The sequence below is a fragment of the Tripterygium wilfordii genome, chromosome 3 (genome assembly GCF_013401445.1).
Source record: "Tripterygium wilfordii isolate XIE 37 chromosome 3, ASM1340144v1, whole genome shotgun sequence".
Taxonomy (NCBI): domain Eukaryota; kingdom Viridiplantae; phylum Streptophyta; class Magnoliopsida; order Celastrales; family Celastraceae; genus Tripterygium; species Tripterygium wilfordii.
Genome location: NC_052234.1, coordinates 10,338,845 through 10,352,364, shown reverse-complemented (window position 1 = coordinate 10,352,364; position 13,520 = coordinate 10,338,845). Strand labels below are relative to the sequence as shown.

The window sequence follows — 13,520 nt, the reverse complement described above, 5'->3', positions numbered from 1 at the left end:
CTCGAGAAAGGGAGCATAAAGCAGGTCATCATGAAGTTCGTTATTTCTAGCTATTTATAAAAGTAGCGTCAAAAGATGTAATCTGAAATGTAAATAAAATTGAACATCGAGGATTTCCCTACCTCAGGGCAATTTCCTTACCTAAGGGCATTCAGGAAAGCAATTCTTAGTAAACTTTACAGAACAAATCAAATGATATAGTTAATTTGAGGACGCCGCATAAACAGAGGACAAAAAATGCAGCATGTCGTTACTTCATGAACATCCTAAGAAATCTCCGTACACGACTTGAAGTGGTTCTTCGTATCCTTCAAAAAGGAAGCAGTCTTATTCACCACCACCATCTAAAACAAGGTTTTACTCATAGAACCAACAACATGTCAATGACCAAGTTATGTACTCAAAATTCGAAAGTTAAATCTCCCAAGAGTCTTACAGATTCTCACAAATTGCTTTTGTAAAATCAGTGGTCGATGCAGAGCCACCAAGATCAGCAGTTCGGTACTTCCCCTCTGCAATAGTTTTCAGGATGGCATCCTGAATCTGATCTGCCTTGTCATGGAGCTCTAAGTGCCGTAACATTGCAACAGAGCTCAGCAGCAAGGCCGTTGGATTCGCCATGTTCTAGGCAAATGAGAAGAGAGAGGACTTAGTAGCAACCAATGCAGTGGAAACCACTTAAAAGTCTAAAATATATAAGTATATTAATGAATAATAATTTCCACACAATTAAAAACCATGACAAGACAAGAAGCTAGACTAAAATGAAAGAGACATTCAAGCTTCCTTTATTTGGATTTGAATCCGAACTCGCAACCAAGCATCTAAGAGCATAAAATACTCTCACCTCATTTAGCCAGGATATCTCCAAGATGGCTAAGTTCTATAGTAAAGAGAAGTTCTTAAGAGCACTCAAGAAACTCTTTAAAGCCTCTCCAATACCAGCAACTAATACATACCACTATCCACAATGTAAGAGTTAAGGGAATAAAGATGACCCGACAAGTTGGGGTTTATCCAAATGATGGGAAGAAAATACCAAAGCAAACACTTTCACGAATTTCCAGATAGAAAAAACTAAAAACAAACCAGAAATAAGACGCCGTAGAACTTGAGAACTTTACTTAGTTCTCTCCTAGTAGAGTACTGAATTCTTTGTGAGGATTAATGGATTATAGCATTTCTTTTAGACCAAAGGGCCAAACAAATGAACAATACATATAAAGTACCATGTTGCTCAAAATTGAGTATGAGATACCACCACGAACAAACTTTTTTCAAATGGGCATCAAAGATGATTAGGAAAGTTCCCACTAATGAGTATGACTATTATTAATTTAACATTCCAATAGAGTCCCACTTCGATTTTTCTAAATGAATTGGAAGGAAAGAAACCAAAGGTAGATGCAATATGCGGGAAAACCACTAAGCAAATACTAACCTTTCCAGCAATGTCAGGTGCTGAACCATGTACAGCTTCAGCAAGGGCAATGCCTCCCTCACCAATATTGCAGCTGCAACGGAAATCAAATGCTCTCAGATGTTATAAATGCCTTGCATTCTAGATGAAACAAACTATGCACATACCTGGGTGTTAAGCCCAATCCACCAATCAAACCAGCACAAAGGTCACTGATAATATCTCCATAAAGGTTAGGCATCACTAACACATCAAAAAGAACAGGATTCTTCACAAGCTGTGCACAGAAAAAACAAGTGAGAAGTGTTATACTTCAATTTCATGTATGATAAGAGAACATTTTCTAATCGTCCTCAAATGATATAGACTTGATAATAATGGCATTGCTAACCATACTTATAAGGTGGTACTGATATGTTACACTATACTAAAACGCAATAATACTTTCTTTATTGAAAAGAAAGAGAGAGGAAGGTTGGCATACCATCATACAACAATTGTCAATAACCACTTCCTCGTATGTGATATCAGGATACTTCTCTGCTACCTCACGACAACACTGCAATTAAAAACTAGACCAAACTCAATATCTGCAATAGGGTCTACAATTTAAGCATCAATTATTGATATACCTTAAGAAACAAACCATCTGTTTTCTGCATAATATTGGCTTTGTGAATTGCAGACACTCTTTCTCTTCCATGGGCCTTGGCATAGTGAAAGGCATATTCTGCCACCCTCAAACTTGCTTGACGAGTGATAATTTTGAGACTTTCAACCACACCTCGTACTACCTAGAACAAGAATTAAGATCTCTATTAAGTTTGACATTGTTGTATGATATGAAAGCAAGAAAATACAAACAGCTGAGACAAACTTACTTGATGTTCAAGTCCACTATACTCTCCTTCTGTGTTTTCACGGATGGTTATAAGGTTTACATCGTCATACCGAGTTTTATAGCCAGGTAGACTGTTGCAAGGCCTGACATTGGCAAACAAATTCAGTTCTTTCCTAAGGGTAAGGTTCAAAGAACGATGACCTTTTCCAATAGGTGTGGCCATAGGCCCTTTCAAGCCTACACCATTTCGCCTTACTGATTCTAAACTTTCCCAAGTCAGGAAACTCTGGGTTCTAGGATCTATTTGGTCCCCGACAAAGTGCTCTTCCCATTCAATAGGCACTTCAGCTGATCGAAAAACCTGATGTGGCAGAACAGATTTAATGGCTGCATCTATACAATGTGTTTAATTAAAGTGTAACTGTAGTTACAAAAAAAAAAGAAAAATCTCAATTTTACTTTTTTTTTTGAATGGAAAATTTATTCACACACCAAGGGGGCGCAACCCAAGGAAAGTAAAATAGAGTTGCAAAGAAATGGCAATGCAAACGTCTAAAGAAAAGTAGAAGACCAAGTTGTCCGAGCCTCATTTTAGCTATTTGTCAAAAATACAGATAAAGACAACGGAAAGAACAAGTACAATAGCCAGATTCTTTTAATCATCTACTTGAAATCAAGTCTTTCAATTACTATAATCAAGCAAACAACAAATATTGAGCCAAATTCAGCGCCCATTATATGTTCACAGAAAATTCAGTTGCATTACTGGTTAATTAGATTTTCCAGCCATGTATTTCAAAGTTTCAAACGTGCACGTTTTGGTCTGAGTATAACAGTTCAAATTTACGGATCACAAGCTTCAACATAAATGGAATCAAGAACGCAACTCTCCAGATAAACGTACATATCAGAAAACTAAAACGGATCCTTTCATTCACAAATAAAATCACCGAAGATTAGTTCAAAATACTATTCAATTCAGCAAGGAGAAAGTGGTGGAAAACAAACAGAAAGCATAATGAAAATTGGAATGTATAGTTTCATGTACAAAAAGAATACGAGTTCATTTGTATACACAAAGTGATGTACAAAGAGATTGACCTGCTTGACGGACTCGGCAATCTCCGGCCCGATTCCATCACCGGGGAAGAGAGTGGCACGGATCGGAGTGGAAGGAGAAGAGAAAGCCCTCACTAGTGTAGACGATTCAGATCGAAAGGTAGGGCTAGGGTTTCCGGAGAGAATCTGTCTCGATCGGCTTCCAAGAACCCGTTTCAACATCTGAGAAGCCATTGATTGATGCCGTCGATCGCCTTCGTTGGCTTTCTTTGACAATCAAATGGAGAATATTAAGATTTTTAAAAAATAATTATAAAATACAAAGCGGCAAAGTAATTGAGAATTTTTTTAGAGTTAGTTTGCTAAAATATATTTCCTGATGGATCAAACAAAGACATTATGGTCGGGTCGGGTCGGGTCGGGTCGATATCAGCTCCATTTTTTGTTTTTTTTTTTTGCCTTTTAGTAACATTTGGATGGGCAATGAGTAACAATGAGCTGGGTGGGCTCCCATTATTTTCTATCATTTTTTAAAAATACCGTACTTGAGTTTAAGAGTTAAAAATTAATATTTAACGTGCATTTGAGATTTCGCATAATGACTAATTGTTTATATTTCAATAAAATATGAGAATCTGAGGTAAAAAAGGTCGGAGCCAGTTAACTAAACATTTTCTATTTGACAAAAAATCTATTCATAAACTTGATAATGATATAGCGAACAGGGTAGAAATGAATACATAGATAGTATTGACATCAACCATTTAAGACCTAACCAAGACAAGAAACCATGTTACAAGACACAAAATCTTAAATCACTTAACATATGGGAAGAGGAGCACCATCCCAGCTTTTAAGGCAATCCAGCATTGGATCAACAATCTTTCCCAGGCAAATGGCTGTGAACACCTTGTCAAACTCCTCGCCCGGCGAGGTGACCTTCTCACCGGTCAGAAATACACTCCCCAACTCCTCCCTCACAAACTTGTACAATGGGTACGACCGGCATTCCTTGATCCTATTAGGAATTGTGGGGTTTCCACTCTCAATCACACTCCTAGCGTTCTCAACTTCTTTAGGCAGAACAGCCTTCAGTTCCTCTTCAAATGCTACAATTTTCTGGAAGACTGAAGTGCTTGCATTCTTCTCATTGTCACCATTAACCAATGCGTGATCGACAAGGACTTGCCTGAGTTTTTGCATCAATGGATAGGTAGCACTGCAAGGGTCATCAATGTAGGCAAAAACATACTCGCGATCAACCACTTTGAGCAAGTCTTTCTCGCAGAACCTTGATGGGTGCAGCTCCCCATTAGCACCAGTAGTGAGAACTTTCTTAGCCACTAGGTTGACGGTGTTCTTCACGGTGTTCTTCAAATTCTCCTCCAAATGCCTTAAATCAATTGCTTGGCAAAGTGCAACCAAGTAGGTTGCAGACATGAGCTTCAAGATATCGACTGATTCGGCTGTCTTTCTTGATGAAATTAGTCCCAAAGAATTCACATCTTGGTTGTGCTGCTCAGCACTCTGAACATGGCTAGTGACAGGATTTGCAAGATATTGGAGCTCAGAGCAATATGAAGCCATGGCAATCTCAGCACCCTTAAAACCATAATCCAAACTTGGGTTCCTCCCACCAGTGAGATTGGATGGCAAACCATTGTTGTAGAAATCGTTGACAAGCTCAGAAAATTGAGCAAACATGAGTTTCCCAATCGAAGCAATCGCCAACCGGGTATTGTCCATGGACACACCAATTGGAGTCCCCTGGAAATTGCCACCATGTAAGGCCTTGTTCCTCGAAACATCGATCAAAGGGTTGTCATTCACTGAATTAATCTCTCTCTCAATCGACTTGGTGGCATACCGAATCACTTCAATTTGAGGACCAAGCCATTGTGGTGAAGTCCTCAAAGCGTAGCGATCCTGTTTCGGCTTCTGCAGGGGATCCATCTCATGTAACTTCTTAGCTGCTTTAACATAAGAACTACCATCCAAAATATGTTCCATTATAGCAGCAGCCTCGATCTGTCCCGGATGATGCTTCAATTTGTGTGTCAAATGGTCAGTGAACTCAGGCTTACCCTGCATAACTTCAGCAAAAATTGCTGAGAAAATCTCGGACAAAACAGCAAGAACATTCGCATCAAACAGAACCATCGCAGCTAAACCAGAACCAACAGCAGTACCATTCACAAGAGCAAGTCCTTCTTTGGGCTGCAACTCAAAAAACCCAGAACTGATTCCGGCTTTACGAAATGCTTCCAGGGCATTAAGGGATTCACCATTAGGCCCAACAGCTTTAGCATTAGGCCTGCCGGTAAGTAATCCAGCAATGTAGGACAGAGGAACAAGGTCGCCGGAAGCAGTGATTGTGCCACGCAGAGGCAAGCATGGAGTGATGTTGTGATTGATTAGCTTAGTGATTGCTTCTAGGATTTCAAATCTGATTCCAGAGTACCCCTGGAGGAGTGTGTTGATTCTGACCAACATAGCTGCTCTTGTGGCCGAGTTAGGGAGTGTGTGACATGACTCTGTTCCATTCCCAAATACTCCAGCATTCAAGAATCTAGACCAGAAAAAAAAACCCATGTCATAAAATTAGTAGATAACAAATCATAAATAAACAAATACAAATTCTGGTGCTGGTTGTGAATGAAATTAACTACTTGTCAATACTCAATAGTCAATTACAAGAGGGAAAAAAAAAAACTAAATTTGGTCAATTTTGGGCAAGTATGGTCCACCAGCATTTCCAAGAATGTCGAGGATGGAGGGCCAACACCACAGAATAAACAAATTGATAAATGTGCAGCAAACTACCATGTCTCCCAGATCATAACTCATCCCGACTCGGACGAGTCAGCTCGACATGGGCATCATTGAGATGAGTCAACTCGCCCGAGTCACAAGCCGATTGTCGTACAGTGATTCAAGAAGAACAATTTAAAGACTTTTCAGAGCTCTTACCTAATGAGCTCTCTCTGAAGAGCCGCGCCTTGTTTGGTCCGTCTATGAGAGGTGGCGCCGAAGCCAGTAGTGACGCCGTAACTGTCCGTGCCGTTATTCATGCTGTCCATAACCCAGTCACTGCTGGCTTTAACGCCGGCTCGAGCCGACTCAGCCAGCTGAACCTCAACAGCACCGGACTCACGTGCCGCAATCGCCGCCACTTGTGATATAGTCAAGGTCTCCCCGCCAAGCCTCACCACCGGCTTCCGGAACTCAGCCACCATGCGCTTCACTTCATCGACATGGCTCCCTTTCATCGAGTCAGCCGCCAAGCCCCAGTTCAAAGGATCATCACTTTTCACGCACAAGCTATCAAACGCACCGTTTTGGTGCCCATTCACAATAACTGCCTCCGTACCCATTTGTCTGAATGTAATGCGAAAAAACAAAAGACCCAGAACCAGAAAAGCAAAAAGACAATGGCTTGGATTGGATGTAGAGAGAGAAAGAGAGGAAATCTAGAGTTGTGTATGGATTTCCTGAGAAGAGCTTGGTCTCGTTGTGGTGGTTTAAATAGAGAGAGAGAGGGAGAGAGATTTGTAGCAGATACAGAGGCTTGGTAGGTAAGCATAAGGGAGTGGCAGAGGGAGGAAAAAAAAATAAAGCGGGGTTGGTTGAGAGTCGATCGCAGCCGTTGATTAAAGTAGATCAAAGGGTCCAGATTAGGTGAGCGTGGACTTCGTGTACATCATTGGTAGAGAAGGGTGAATTTTCCTGTAAGGTGGCGGTGGTGGTAGTAAGTGGTGCATGGTGAGGGGTGTGCGTGGTTGGTGAGAATAAGAAAATATGTAATATTTTTCTTTTAACGGAAAATGTAATTTTTATAGTGACAGAATGACCTCAACCTCAAGTGTTATTTAGTGACGTCAGAAATTTTAAAGAAAGAAAGAAAATTGTGAGTTAAAACAATCAATGAATATTCATGAATTTAGATTTGATTAGGTGGCAGTAGCAATGTACCGAGTTGGTTAAAGAAAGGTTGTGTTAAAACTGTAAATGGTAAAAAAAAATGTGATGATAAATGTACTCCTTTCTGTGTGTTTCTTTCATATGGGTAAGGCTAATTTACTCGATCTGGCAGGTGAAGGAGAATAATTACTAACTACATGGGACAAACCCTGGGTAGCTTCACGGACGAGTAAATGCCTGATCACTTCAGTTGAGGTGTTGTTGTTGCCATAATTGTTCATTGGAAAATTGACTGATAAACATCAAGTCACATGAACGAGATTTCACAACTCTCATGAATCAATTAAGACTTGGATTGAGACCTAGTGTGGGAAGATAACAGAAGGTGCCCACGCTACATGAAGACCCCGCAATCTCATGGATCAATTGAGACCTGGACTGAGACCTAGTGCGGAAAAACAAAGCAAGGTGGCATTCGCATACGCTATGCTGAGCGAAGGCCCATCACGACCTGCTACTTGTGCTAAGAGTTACCATAGTTAATTTTACCATCTCAGCTAATGATCCGTTGTTAGCATAAATGTAATTGTTTTACAATTATATTAAGTGTTATATATATATATACACACACACATAAGGAATTCTCCTTTGCGAACTTAAAATAAAGATTTAAAATACTGAAATTTTTTTGAAAGTGTGGATAAGTGAAATGACAAGTGGGCTCATGGCTTTGGATCTTGCATATTCCAAATCAACAGTGAAAATATAGGTTTTTAATTATTTTAAGTCCACATTAGAGAATTCCTATGTGTGTGCTCAACCTATAATATGTATGTACAAAAGAGGTTTTTTTTGTATGGTGAGACCTCCAATTACTATTCTTTTTGAGTGCATGTTGTGTAAATTCATTGGGCATGCATGCTAATCCATAAGCTAATCTACGCATGTCAGACGAGCTCACGAAAAATACATGTGTCAGCTCATGCCTCCAAAAAAGATTGAACTATGGTGGTAGAGCATGACTAGCATGCACCTTACGACCAGACCAATACCATCATTGACGAGAATACTCAATTTGTCCTGATACAAGTTCTAAAAATAAATTATCACTATGACAATTGCCAAGAACTCTTTAATTTATTCAAATAACGTACACAACCCGTATCTATTAAGATTTTGTTGAATTCAATGGATTGGATTTGATTGAAGTTAGGAGTATGAGTTGGAACAAAAATAAATCAAGATTGCTAATTGAAGTATATTCTAAAGTTACTCTCTATTAACTTTTAAGAGAGGAGTGCAACTGTGAAAGCGAAGAATATTTTATTTTTTGGTATGCATGTGAAGAATGATTTAGAAGTAAAATTAAAATGTGGATAATTATGATTAAAATGAAGACAAAAATCGACAAGCAATATATACTATATACATGGATTTAATTGGAAGGAATAATTTTAAATGAGTCTCGACCACCAAAGCAACACCAATTTGTTTGCCTAATTTTGGCATTTTCTTTCTCCACTAACTGTTCTTTAACAAGTACAGCATCTTCACCACACACAAAACTAATTAATTAATTAGTTTATTAATTAATTAACAACATATTATATGGATATATAGATATATATATATAACAAAATTATCGTTCATCAAAGTAGGCAAGTACCTCTTTGTTGAATAACAAGGCCGTCCTCAATAGAGTCAATGTTGGTTTGTGGGTGTGGATAAACATATTGTAATTTAATTTATTCTATTTCAATTTTATCCTATAAGATTTAAAGTAGTGTGTATTTTAAAATAGTTTGTATTTTAAGTTCGTAAATTAGGTATGCATATGAGAATTCATATATATATATAGTATTATAAGAGCCCAAAAAATTTGCACCAATAAAAGTTTGTGTGGTGCAAAGAAGAAGAATTTTTAGGGTTTTTTACCAAAATCTAACTACCCAATACCCATGCATGCATTTTGTCTATAACGAAAGACGGAAAGAGAATCAATGATGAAAAAACCTAATTGAGCTCCCCAAGAGTTTCTTTAGATTGTACTATGTGTGTATTGTGGTTTGGTCAAATGACACACTCTGTTGCGTGTTTTTGTTCTTAATTGTTTGTATTTTTTTTTCTTGACTTGGGTCAGCGGGTCAATGGGAAATGTTGGAAGGAAAAAAAAAAAAGTTAAAAAGTCTGCAGAACACACCAACCCACCTGTTTCCCATAGAATATTCTGGTTTTGGAGTGGCCATGGTTGTTGAAACATGGTCAAATGTCCCTAATTCAATGATATTTCCTATCAACTTCGTAAAGTTAGATTCTGTTTACATGCACATTCTTTTTGAAATACCGTTGAGAAATATGATTCTCATTGGAATCGAACTTTGGATACACATATACCTAATTCAGTCGATTGTCAATCAAGTCATCTCTGGTTGATTTGCATAGACATTTTTATTACTATTTTTCGAATGTAAGTTGATTAAATCTATCAATCCGCACAATAATATGCAAACCAAGTATGCTAGATAAATCAAATCCACAATTTCAAAGAGGACAAACTCTCTTTAACTATTCGATGATACTTATAGTAGATTTTGTTTGATACCAATTAATACTGGCCTTCATCATCCAAATTTTGCACAGTCAAATATACCAAATGCTGCCCAAGTGGCTAAGGCCTCTGGTCCATAACACCGTTTTACCATTTTAGTGTGAATGGAAACCTGCAAGAAATTAGGTTCTGGTAGAAATTTTTTACCTGAAAAACCAGTGTTCCATCTATTGAGGGGTAGGCATAAGAGGAAGGTTTCAGAGGCAATGAAATCTTCTCATCAGTTGTTGAATGTCTTAGTAGCTTTCACATGTGAATTGTCCAAACCCAATATGTACATGCATTTATTGATTTTCCTAACTAAACATGAGAACCAATCATAAGAAGTGAGAATTAAAGCTTGTAACTTATCCAGAAATTAAATTAAATTAAATAATAAATCTTTATAGAGAGAGAGAGAGGGGTCCAGGAGAAACCAGCAAATGGGTTCCACACCATACATCCCACCTAACAAAACCAAACCAAGACTCATGTGGAAGTGTGATTCATGCAATGGTGTCCCACACACTGAGAAGAAAATGAGACTGAAGTTTCCCCCTCTGTTATGAAATTTTAAGGTAATTTCATTCAAAACAAGGAGACACAACAGCTGTTCTTATGAGGGGATGGTTAGGTTTGAGGAGCCAGGGAGCATGTGATATTTTTTGAGGAAACAAACAAATCACATGGTAGTGATGGTGGCCTCGTACTTATATTGGTTGCAGAACCAATGCAGTCTCTACAACCATTCAGACTGTAGTAAATAGATTTCTCTGTTTCTTTATTTATTTAATTGCTTTTAGGTTTAACATTCATCTCTCTCTCTGTTTCTGGTCTCTGTTAGTTTTGGCACCAAGTTAGGAATCTGAAGCAACCTTAGAGTCCTCCACACATCTTCTCAGTAATCAGAACAGCAGAATTGTACAGAGAGAATTGAATAGAGAATGATAGAAAGTGGAAACTATGTAGGCCACTAATAACAGAACAAGAGTGATAGAAACTGGAAACTATGAACGCCTAAGTGGTGCCTTCGCTGATTACACTACAGAGTTGGTTGTTGAAGAACAGAGGGAAGACACTGATTAAACAACACTAAAACTGCGATCGTCCTCATAAGGGTCAAATTACTTGTCACAAACCTAATGTATTGATGTACACAATTGTTCTATACAGATGAAAATGTCATATAACAGATGCTCGTGTAACACGAATAACATAGTCGTCATCACCAAAGCCCTTAATATATAAGATAAATCAGTCACTATGTGATTAAATCCAAATTAATTTTTACCACTATCGACATAAGTATAACATATTAGTCATGTAATCTACCAAATTGACCTTGGGGCTGTACAAACCAACATAATTTGTAGGAATCAAGCCTATGGCTCTGGTGTCTTTCCAGGTTCTTCAGGTCGATGGGCTTGAAATGGAGGTGCAGGAGGCCCATAATAAACAGGAACACTAGGGGCCTCTCTTCGGCCTCGGGCTCGACCAAGAAGGTAGAATGCAAGTGCCACGATCAAGAAGAACAGTATAACCGGGAAGGATATCACCAAAACATAACCCATTCTTTTGGATTATCAGTTAATGCCACATAATCAGAGGAAAAGAGATTGATTACCAAGCTGCCACTTACATAATATGGCACTTCTACATTACTAAACTAGCAAAGTAGTTTCTTATTAAAACTATATGAACAGGGAAGAAATAGCAAAGGCATATTCGATGCAAATATAATAGTTATTCATCTGAACAAATACAAAATTTTAAACCAAACACCTACTACATCACTAGCGCAAATAATGACAATTTTTTCCGCTCATCTTCCTTCACAGAATCAAAGCATACAGCAAAGCACCATATAGCAGTTTACTTTAGAAAGTATTCGTTTAGGGAAATAGGATGGAAAGTAAATAAAGTTAACCAAAAAATTGCATAAGCCCTCATGGCTAACCTGGTTGGTTAAGAGCATGCTAGTCATGCTCTCACACTAGAGTTCAATCCTTTCTAGGGGCAAGCCACACACGGATTTTCTGTGAGCTTGCCTGGCACTCGTGATGTGAATGAAGATGCATATATCAGTAATGAAATAGATGATAGAATGTGTACTTAATATATATATATAGTTTAAATGGATAGATTCACACTCACCCAACATGTCTATCTTAGATCATCAGTTTGTGCAATAGATTAAACCATATTCCAACATCTTCTAAGCAATTTTTAAGTGGAGTTCTCCATAATCAATATAAGGATTCCAAGAAATTCTTCATAAACATATGATTCCCAAGTTGGTAGATGTTTCTCCATTTCTTCTAAATTTTGAACACCCTCGCTAGCCACTATTTTAAATTGGTTTAACCCTTGAAGAATTGAAAATATCATAGATTCATAAGTGAATATTAAACTAAATTGTACAAGCGGTTTTAGAATGAAAGGTCGTGCTTCCAAGTCCCTACAACTAACATAAGCCTTACCTAGCTTCAATATTCAATTTTAACTTTGATGTTTTAACCCCTGTCGTTAAAGAAAAAGAAAAACTAGATTAGCATCTCTAGATGACAAATACCAACTTTCCTGCTATGCAATCCTCAAAACCCTACATAACTACTCATACAAGACAATTCCAACCTCAAATTTGTTAAAGATAGCTAATTCATCCAATATTTAAATCAAATAACATACAGTTTCAAACTTCCAAATAATTTATACTCTCAACTCTGCCATGGTCTCTGAACCGCAAATAACCCTAACGCTGTTAAAATCAAAATTCACTAGTCTATCGCCGCTAAAGTACAAATTAACAGGTGTATATCTTACTTATAGCACATACTAAAAGGTGCATATCTCAATTATGTAACAGTAATTCAAGTTTCTTATCAGCAATTGTAAATTAAGACGATTATGCTTGAGATGATCAATCGGAAAAATTGCTAGAATTCAGACGCACCTCCAGTGGCGGTTCGAGGTAAAACAACTATTGCTCTGCTCACGCTTTGAGTAAACCAGAGAGAGACCTTATTGATGATCGGAGAATATTGGAAGTCAAAACATGACAAAGGGATGGAGCTGTCGCTGTCGAGGTAGCAGAAGTTATCGGGGGAGAATGCGTGTCATACTCTCCTCTACTCGTATGATATTCATACGGCGACTCAACGTAAAAAAACATTTTGTTGACTTATGAGTTAAGAGAGTCAACTCTAATTAAAGGCTTATTGGGCTGATGGGCTTCGTTAGGCCTTGATCTTCTGACGTCCATAATCTTTTTAGGCCTAGTTAGGCGTTCCCCATCGCAATCCTGGTGCTAACTGCTAGTGCTAAACGAGAACAAATCAACAGACAACATTTTATGCTACAATTCCCAAAACGTAGAGGGAAAATCAGCCATTTCCCTATCCACATTAAAAAGCAAGGAACTTTCACAGGAGTTGTCAAAACAAATCCTCCCAAATCGAATTGACCACCAAACCGATTGCTTTGTCGGTTATTGTCAAATACATGTCAGTGAGAATCAACTGAAAATTTGAAAAAACTGATTAAATTATCAATAACTGACCGAACAATCAGTTAAATTTATGTCAAAAAATAACAAAAATCCACCCTCCTGAACATCCCTAATTATTGTAATCATGGAAACGCACTCGCATACGAGCATCTCAAACATGATGAGTTTTGACTTTTGAGAAATA

General features: G+C 38.0%; 2 protein-coding genes across 3 annotated transcripts; both read right to left on the bottom strand.

Moving 5' to 3' along the window:
• Positions 1-28: 28 nt before the first annotated feature.
• Positions 29-3,651, bottom strand: LOC119995233 (isocitrate dehydrogenase [NAD] catalytic subunit 5, mitochondrial-like). Of its 2 annotated transcripts, XM_038841673.1 has the most exons (8): positions 3,363-3,651; positions 2,302-2,622; positions 2,053-2,214; positions 1,905-1,979; positions 1,588-1,697; positions 1,442-1,514; positions 437-624; positions 29-308 (listed from the first exon to the last, which is right to left on the bottom strand). In XM_038841673.1, the coding sequence occupies exons 1-8, from the start codon at positions 3,552-3,554 to the stop codon at positions 251-253; spliced, it is 1,179 nt and encodes a 392-aa protein (XP_038697601.1). In that variant the 5' UTR covers positions 3,555-3,651; the 3' UTR covers positions 29-250. The 2 variants fall into 2 exon arrangements, with proteins under 2 accessions (XP_038697601.1, XP_038697602.1); XM_038841674.1 differs by having other exon boundaries at positions 29-624; positions 3,363-3,650.
• Positions 3,652-3,974: 323 nt separating this feature from the next.
• Positions 3,975-6,826, bottom strand: LOC119991195 (phenylalanine ammonia-lyase-like). Its single transcript, XM_038837454.1, has 2 exons — positions 6,291-6,826; positions 3,975-5,889 (listed from the first exon to the last, which is right to left on the bottom strand). The coding sequence occupies exons 1-2, from the start codon at positions 6,692-6,694 to the stop codon at positions 4,140-4,142; spliced, it is 2,154 nt and encodes a 717-aa protein (XP_038693382.1). The 5' UTR covers positions 6,695-6,826; the 3' UTR covers positions 3,975-4,139.
• Between the last annotated feature and the right edge of the window lie 6,694 nt (positions 6,827-13,520).